General features: G+C 38.5%; 1 protein-coding gene across 1 annotated transcript; it reads right to left on the bottom strand.

Annotated features, from left to right (window-relative positions):
• Positions 1-681: 681 nt before the first annotated feature.
• On the bottom strand, positions 682-1,176 carry LOC135156035 (uncharacterized). The gene is made up of 2 exons (XM_064107045.1): positions 957-1,176; positions 682-794 (listed from the first exon to the last, which is right to left on the bottom strand). The coding sequence occupies exons 1-2, from the start codon at positions 1,174-1,176 to the stop codon at positions 682-684; spliced, it is 333 nt and encodes a 110-aa protein (XP_063963115.1).
• Between the last annotated feature and the right edge of the window lie 8,752 nt (positions 1,177-9,928).

The raw sequence follows: 9,928 nt of genomic DNA on the forward strand, positions 1-9,928 counted from the left end.
GTTTGCAAGTGAATGCTTGTCAAATAAACAGTATATAAAGAATGGAATGAAATAGTACAAAGCATTAATCAACCATCATCCAATCACAATCTCTGTATAATTATAGCTGCCCGAACTGTTCACATAAATGTTGTCTATATCATTCTGTCCTGCCATGGAACGGCACCGGCTTTGGAGTTGACCCAGTGCTTGATAAGATTCCTCTGCTTTTTTCCTTCCCTGCTGGAGGTATTGCTGCCAGCGACAGAGATGGTGTCTTGCATGTTAAGGCCTGATCTCCATGCTCCTGGGACCTAGTCATGACCAAGGTTCTCGGCACGGTCAAGCTGCTGGTTCTGCACACCTGGGTACCTTGTCCTCATCTAGTTGTGGAGGATGATGCATGCCGTGACAATGAGCTTGACGGTAGCTGGCTGCTGCTGCATCGTGGTCAGGAGAACTTGAAACCTGCTAGACAGAATGCCGAAGGCATTTTCGACAACCCTTCTGGCTCGGGAAAGCCGATAATTGAAAATGCGCTGCGACTGCGTCATACCTCTAAGACTGTACGGCTTCATAATTATTAGGACGTAGAGCGAATGCATTGTAGCCGACGAAAAAGTATGGTACATCCTGGTTGTCGTTGGGAAGAGGATCGGGATCCGGGAGGCCTAAACTGCCATCTTCAACACATTCTCTCAGCTAAGAAGCATTGTAGATCTGAGCGTCTGATGCCGATCCCATACCACCAATGTCTACCCAGATGAAGCGATAATCAGCATCTACGAGCGCCATGAGGACAACGGAGTAGAATCCTTTGTAGTTATATTAAAGAGAACCACTGTTTGGAGGACAATTGCAGCTGACATGATTTCCATCGAGTGCACCACAGGTATGGGGGAAGTTCCACTTCTCAATGAACTGGTCAGATATGGCACGCCACTCATCGGGAGTGGTGGGACACTTCATCATCTCACCCTTGTACTCTTCGATGATGGCCTGGCACACTTCTGGGATGAGCAGGGGTATAGTATTGTGAGGGATTCTCCATCCATAGGACATTGAGTGATACTTGGTCCCAGACGCAAGATGTCGAAGGGTGATAGCAAGCTTCAGGCCAGGATCGAGGGCATCTCTGTAGGTTGTATTCTGTTTGGTGATACTCGTCGAACATCTCTGGTGGCATTCGCATAACATTTTTGAAGGCTGCCTGGTCTTCGTTACGGAGTTCTACAAGAAGTTGATCATACATGGGTACCCGGTAGGAAGGAATTCCTTTAATGCTCGAGCGCCCGATCATCCGATCGTTTGTATTAAGCGCTATATAAATGTTGCATATTATTATTATTATTATTATTATTATTACAAGCCAAACTGTCTTCTCCTTCCGATCCAGGGTCAGACCCAGTATCTTCGTTGACTTTTTTTCCTTTCTCCTTCTGGAGACTTGTAGTTGGTGAATAGTCAGTGCCATTAGGTTATGCTGATGTTGGAGAATTGCAATTTTATATTTCAATTGAGTGTCAGGATCATCCATCTTCCGAGGTGGTTCTTTCGAGGGCTGGAGGAGAAGTGATGAGGAGTTGGTGCCGGATCCACTTATATGCCCTATGACTACACGCTAGGCACACGCCAGGTATATGTTAGGAACACGCTAGATAAACGGTGTGTGCGTTAGAGACACGTTCAACACTCGTTCAGCACTCGTTCAGCTCGTTCATATTCGTTGCGTGTTCGTTGGAAAGCACGTTATGTGTGCGCCAGTTGTTCGTTCGAAATCAGCCGCCGAACTTGCGACGGATACTCAACGTAGGCTCAGCGTACGTCTAGCGTTGGTCTAGCGCGCTTTGCGAATGTTTGGCGACTTCATGGCGTATAGAGTCATGCGTCGAGCTCTGCGCATATTTTTGAGCATGCTCAAAAAATTACGACGCACAAGCGAAGAGCGTCGAATACATAACGTTGGTAAAACGCGCTCGTCGAACGCTTAACGAACAATGGCGCAGATCTAGCGAGTAACAACGCATTGACCAAAACTGCAAAAATGCAACACGTGGGCCATGCGCCCCTCGTGCGTCGCCTATATGTGACCGGGCCTTATTGCGATCGCGGAGCGCGAGATGAAAATTTAGGAAATTCAGACCTGAAGAGGGACATTTTAAGGCTTGTTTGTAGGAATTCACTAAGACCATACGTATTTCACTAAACAAAATGATGCGCCTAACAAACAATATTGTGTAAAAAATCATTTTACCGGCAAAAAAAGAAAAATATATTTTGTTCCACAAAATTAACTATTTTTACATGGTTGTCAATGCAATAAATTCATAAAACAATATGCCCAATAGGTTTATGAAGAACATTGGCCTATCCTATCAATAAAACAAAAACCAAATCCGATTTCTAGTTTAAACATAAACCATACATTTCTTATAGTAATTTTCTAAAAAACAAAACTTTCACTTACTTTTACTTTAACAAATCATGTCGATTTCATTTTGGTTTCATGTGTTAGACATGACGGGATGGCGGGGTAATGCGTGAGGGGTGGCGGATGTACAAAATTCCAAATAGTTGCAAGCGAGCTAAGACTTTTTTTTATAATGAATATTTGATTTTGTGACAGATTAATGACATAATTTCCCAGCAAATTCACTGCACAAAACAGACTGACGACCACTATATGATCACCAATATCAGCGATGTAATTATTATGATGATGTCGAGGATGATGAAGACGACGATTATGATGGTGACGACGATGATGATGATGCTGCTGATTCCTATTACTATTACTATCACTTCCCCTCTCCCGCTGATCGATCGCCTCTATGGGGGGGGGGGGGCATGACCTTGGACCCCATGATTTTTCTGAGGGTGCTGCGTATGTTATATACCAAGGCAACATCCCTGGAAATAACAGAATTAAGGTTAGCATGCAAATATGTAGACATTTTACCAAAATCATTTTTTTTGCTTGTCATTTTTTGGCAACCCCTATTAAGTTTTCCCATGCCCGGGGATGGAGGGGGAGACACATACACATTTTCAAAGGTTGCAGTTTCGAAAGTGAAATTAAACGATTCCGTGCAATATTTCTTGTGAACTTCCTGAAAATTTTCGATTAACAAATGTAAATTTTCCAATTCTATACCCCACCCGCATCGTACGGCCATGTCCCCTCAAAATCTACAACCGCAGCTATTCGAGCTTGCCAAACCCCGATGTCACTATGCTAGTTGCCGTGTCAACATGAACATACGTGACTTATCTAAGTATTTTAGCCCTCTAGAAATTGCAAAGTTTGCAAAATGTAATCTAACCCTGTGACTGAAATTATCTCTGTTTATATGACCTGGGTCCAGAAAGTCGAATTTATTGTCGTCAATCCATACATGTCAAATATTCAATCAAAAACTTATCAAAACTCTTTTATTTAACTCTTAGCTCTTTATGTGCCTTATGAGCACTCTGTACAGAATGTAATCTAGTCTTGTGACTGAAATAATCTCTGTTTTATACATTTAGAATGCGAATGTATCATGCGATATAATGTACATTTGAGCGAAATCTGATCGTACACTGTTAAAAAAACGTGATTTTACAGAAAAAAGCAGATTTTGCAGAAAGCAATAACAGAATCATTCTGTAAATTCATAAAACAGGATTTTTTCTGCAATTTAACAGTACAGGTCTGTTTAAAAAGGAGAAAAGTGTGTTTTATTAAAGGAAATTTGTAAGATTCCATACACCAAATACCAATTTCCTGTAAGATTACGCAATCTGGTGAGATTACAGGTGTTCTCGAGGCTCAGCTGCAGGAACTCTTTTATTTTAAGGGTAAATTTTATAACAGTGTAAGACACTTTTGAATTTTATAATTATTATTGTTACCATATTCTTTATACTGCGCTATCCCGATTGCATGGTGAAGTTTATAACGTGGAGAAGGTTTACGGTTCACCATATGTAATATGAAGAAGGGAAGGAAATACAGGCAGAAAGATTGAAATGGAAAGACGAGAAAGGATGAAAAGAGGAAATTAGAAGTATTCTTTTCTTGAACATGTTGAAAGTGAGTGAAGTCCTGAAAATGACGTTTAGCATCCTTCACTCCTAAAGACGGACAGTCAACCTGCCCGAAATGTCGAGTAACCTCTCTTCCCTTCATCCATGCTACTACTCAAACCATCGCTACTCATGCCATATTCAGCTCATCTCATCTGGTTTACAGTCCTTTTCAGGACTTCACTCACTTTCAAGAAAAGAATACTTCTAATTTCCTCTTTTCATCCTTTCTCGTCTTTCCATTACAATCTTTCTGCCTGTATTTCCTTCCCTTCTTCATATTATTGTACGGAATTATATAATCTTAAAACTACATTACTAAGATAGAAATTCGGAATATGTCGCAGAATGATTTTATAACTTTTGGCAGCTATATGAAAAAAAAAGTTACCCAAATTCGTTCAACGAACTGACGGCTAAGCGGCTCATTGTTTTCTCCTTCAATGATTTGTAAACTTGTATAGTCACTCAGATCCCTTTAATCGTCTTTTCATCACGTATATTCACTTTAGTAGGTCATCAAACTCGTTGAAGTGTATGCTTTGTGTAATATTTACAAGTAATATATCAAGTCATCGAATGATGTTATTTTTAGATAGTATACAAATATCATTATGCTAGTTTCTATGGGGGCGACGCCAGTGTATTTTAATTGGGACGGGGACAAGACAATTTCGTCATATTTTCTCATATGAATAAAATTGTCGTGATACACGATGCAGACGTCTTTTAATCCTCATCCTTCTTTTCCCATTTCTTCCTTCTTCTCTTTTATTCTTCATCCTTCTCTTTCTCCTTCTTCTTTTTCTTGTTCTTCTCTTCTTCTTCTTGTTCTTCTTCTTCATATCCTCCACTATTTGAAATTATAGCGTCTTCCCCTTTGAGAAAGGGCGTCATAAAATTCATATTATGCAATTAAAATTTATTTAAAAGGAATTGGAAATCACTAGAAATCATTAACACGAGATAAAAAAATTCTGTGGTACATACAAAATTGTATTTTTTTGTCCTTTTTCACTTTGCCCCCCCCCCCCGTCGAATAATGGATTGATGCTCCTGTCTATGTATGTCACTATATTACACTACTCCACTATAATCATGATAATGTTCCTGGATTGACCCAGTGTATTTTGGAACCAGATATGAATAACATAATATGTTGCGTTTGGTGAGCTGAAAGGGGGCTATTATAGTATGTGTATAGGGTGTAGAATTTGTGGCGCACATGGGATGGGGGTGATGGTTTTGAACATGTCCAAATCCTTTATGCGTGGATATCTTATCAATCATGAAAGATGTCAATGGATACACAGGCTTTTTGGTTTTGTTTTGTGTTGAAATTGTGCTTATTTCATGGATTGTATTGTGGTTGATAATGGGCGTTTTTTAGAGAGAGGTAGTGGTTTGAAGCTATGTTAGGATGCTGAGGATAAGATCAGGTTTTACTGCCCATGTTAATTATTAATTAAAGAGGAGAGAACGTTTGGCTGGAAAAAGGTCAGTAAGTTGTTGATCAAAAAATTTGGGTGGTGAGAGGATGCATTGCCCATACAGGGAATACATCCTCTCACCTGGTGTTTTTTTAGATTGGAAGTGAATATTAGTGTACTCACTTTAGTTGGAGATGTTTATGTATGGATGTGTCCGAAGTCCTACCTTGCCTGCTAAGTGCTAAGTTAGTGGTGGGCGCATGGGCGAGGATCGGCCGAGGCAGGTGCGCGCACCTGCCCAATCGCCGAACCCTAGCTTAAACAAATTCCAATCTCATCAACTAGAAACTTTCACTACAGGATAATTTTTGACCGCTTTTTTCTGGTAGTGATATCAGATTTTCACGATATTAAGTATTTTCTGAGATATACGACCGTCCACGAAATATGGTCACGCGCGAAGTAAGGTCACACGACCACCCTTTTCATTTACCCATCACCCTGAATAATACGGCGAACAATGTCAATGATGACCCATACATGCGATATGCAGTGTGCACATATGTGCACATATGTTTTCCGAATATTTCCGAATAAAAAACGTGTACGATGATCAAAACGAACAAGATAATTCTCAAATCGGAAAGTACCCGAAAGCAACAAAACCTCTGTACCCGGGGGACGTTGTTTACACTATGAGAAAACCTACTAAAAACAACAACGCCTGAGTATTCATTGAAAATAAAGAATAATAAATTAGTTGCTATTGATACCCATTCTTTTGTACGCACAGATATCGCCCGACGATGAAACTTAAACCGGCTTTACGAGTTTTCTTGGACAATCATGTTGTGCATCTTTGAAAGGAAGTGGCTCCCCCCGAACGTATTATGGTACAGGGGTAAAAAAAAACGTCATCAATCACGTGACATATAATAAAAAAAACGTATTTTCTTTGTAATCAGTTTCAACTTTTTTAATTTCAAGTCAGTGATATGTAAGTTAAACCATTAAGTGTTGTATCCATGTATTTTCCCAAAAAATGAAAAATGCCACCAAAAAAAAAACGAGCGTTAGTTAGTGACGACAAAGATTCTGCTAACGAAAGTTAATGAAATGTTCCGAAAAAGCTTAAGATGTGAAGAGCGCCGCACACGGCGTTTCAGGAACAGGGCGTCTAGCTGGTATCATGTTAGCATTGACACAAAACCGAAAGATAAATGTAATCATGCCACATGTATGGATAAATAGGCATTATCAACATAGATAGAACTTCCTGACAAAAACAACATGAACTTAGTCGAACGATATAAATCTATCACCACATTTTAAAGCACCCAGATAATGTTTTTAAAGGACAAGTCCACCACAACAAAATTTTATCAAAATCGGATGTAAAATAAGAAAGTTATGATATTTCAAAATTTCGCTTTATTTCACAAAACAGTGATATGCACATCCTAGTCAATATGCAAATGAGAAGACTGATGACGTCATCCACCCACTATTTCTTTTGTATTTTATTATATTAAATATTCTAATTTTCTCCTCATTGTCAAGTGAAACAATGATTAAATTCTCCCTGGAAATGTGGAATTAACATTGGTTATTATTATATGGTTCAGTCAATGTAGTCCTTATTGTCAAATCTTTTAAAAATTAATATTGTATTATTCAGACAAAAAAGAACAAAAGAAATAGTGAGTGAGGGACATAATTGAATGTCTCATAAGCATGTCGCTTAGTTGTGCGTATCACTGTTTGTGAAAAATAAGCGAAACTTTAAAATGTCATAACTTTCTTATTTTACATCAGATTTTGATGAAATTTTCAGCGTTATGCTAGTTTGATTTTCCTTTATTAATTCAAATCAACACTTTTCTGGGGTGGACTTGACCTTTAATTGAGCTTTCAAGGCTTATAGAACTTCCTGAAAAACAACATGAACTTAGTCGAACGATATGAATTTATCACCACATTTTAAAGCACCCATACAATGTTTTTAATTGAGCTTTCAAGGCTTTTGAAAAAAAAAAAAAAAACTTTTCAATTAACAATGTCCAATCATTAGGCTTACATTTACAGAAAATCTGAATATATATTTATATAATAATAATAATAATATAGGATATTTATATTGCGCACATATCCACCTTGTTAGGTGCTCAAGGCGCTCCTATATTACCCGGCTAAGCAGCGCTAGGCGTTCATAGCGCACACAGCTTTTTAAGGAATTACTTCCTATACCGTCCGGTACACATTTACCTCACCTGGGTTGAGTGCAGCACACTGTGGATCAGTTTCTTGCTGAAGGAAATTACGCCATGGCTGGGATTCGAACCCACGACCCTCTGTTTCAAAGTCCGAAGACTAATCCACTTGGCCACAACGCTCCATATATATATTCTTTTTGTTGAAAAATGTCTCAAGTGTCGTGGAAAATGAAAGAATTTACAAAAAAAGCAGAGCTTCTACATTTAGAACCCATTAGTTAAAAAGTGGGTTGGCATGGCAATGCCTCATGTCACCGAAATGCAAGTTGAATATTGTGAACGTCAATGGATGTATGTAACCAGTGGCGTACCGTGGGTCACGGCATTGGGGGGGGGGCACCAGCAAAAATTTTGAGCCACTAAGTGAGCGCGCGAAGCGCGCTAAGTTGACAGATAGACCTATACTGGCCTAATAGAGACATTTTAAGGACAGTGTCATTAAACGGATATGTATCTCACTGATCAAATAATGCGAGCGCGAAGCGCGAGCTGAAAATTTTTGATATTCAGACCCAAAAAGGGACATTATAATCAAATTTTTGTAATCATGATACGTACCTCTCTCACTAAACAATGCGAGCGCGAAGCGCGAGCTGACATTTTTGTATATATTGACCTCAAACAGGGAGATTTTAAGGACTATAATTTAGGAATCCATTAAGAGTATACATATCTCACCATAGTCATCTAATGCAAGTGCCAAGCTCTTGCTGATTTTGTTAGAATTACATCTAAACGCATTAAGCACTTGGAGTAATTATAATAATCATTATACACATCTCACTAATCAAATATTGGGAGCGCGAAGCGCGAGCTTAAAATTTAGGAAATTAAATCCTGAAGAGGGGCATTCTAAGGCTTGTTTGTAGGAATTCACTAAGACCATACGTATTTCACTGACCAAATGATGCGAGCGCGAAGCGCGAGCTGAATTTTTTTGATATTCAGATCAGAAAAAGGGACATTTTAAGGAATGATTCTAGGAATTCATGGAGAGCAGACATATCTCACCAATCCACTAATGCAAACATAAGCACGGACAGGAAATGTTTCATATTAAGACCTTAAAATGGGGCAGTCATGAAAAAGATCGAAGCATACTCTTGTACATAAAACAATAATATCTCGAAGTGCGAGGAAATATATTTGGTGTATATTGACTTGAAAACGGGAGGTTTTAGTACAACAGGATTATATATCTCGTTAAACAGACAATGCGAGCACCAGGAACAATGAATACACAGGTCCTGAGTGAATTATTTTTCATAAAGTTATGAAAAAAATATTTCTTATGTAATTATAATTTAATATAACATCATAATGAACAATAATTTTTTCTTACCCCAGTACGTTTCTCTTCCTTTCTCCCTCTTTTTCTCCTTTCCCCGTTTTCTTTTTTTGTCAGCCGATTGGGGGGGCACGTGCCCCCCCATGCCCCCCCCCCCCCGTAGTTACGCCACTGTATGTAACCCACTAAACCGGCAATTATTATCATTATTATTATTTATTCGACCAATATAAAAAAGTATATACACATTTCATCAGAAAAAAACAATTGCAGTACATGACCATGCAAAGAAATGCGGGAACGGCATGTGGGTCAGGGGGCACAAAAGCGAAATTCATCACTGTTGCCCCAAGGCAAGAACCCCCACACATGCCGCTCCCAAGACATAAATCAAATATATAAATACTCTTACACAAAGTATTACACGTTGCAAAGGGAATACTAAAAAATGATTAAATAGATTAAATAGATAGACCTTGAGATGCATTATAAAAAATACCACTGCAAAAATATAGTAAAAAATTAACACCTCGGTGCTGAACAGTAATATGAAAGGAGCATTCTAAATAAACTTGTAATAGAAATTGGAAATTAAAATATATTTGATTAAACAGATCTGGTGTAACTGGAGTTCGGAAAAAGAAAGTAAGAGGGGGGGGGGATAGATGGAAGTCCAAAGTAGAATGGAATTGATATCGAACATTAAAAACATTTTCAGGATATAACCACTTATATACCACGATAAAACTAATCAGGATAGGATATTGGGATAAGAAATCATAGGATTAACGAATCGGGGAGATAAAAAGAAAAGGATAAGAGTATCACTGTACTAGCCTTCAAATAATTAAGGTAATTTTCAATATTATTTAAATGGAATTAAAAGGGAA

The sequence above is a fragment of the Lytechinus pictus genome, chromosome 11 (assembly GCF_037042905.1).
Source record: "Lytechinus pictus isolate F3 Inbred chromosome 11, Lp3.0, whole genome shotgun sequence".
Classification (NCBI taxonomy): Eukaryota; Metazoa; Echinodermata; class Echinoidea; order Temnopleuroida; family Toxopneustidae; genus Lytechinus; species Lytechinus pictus.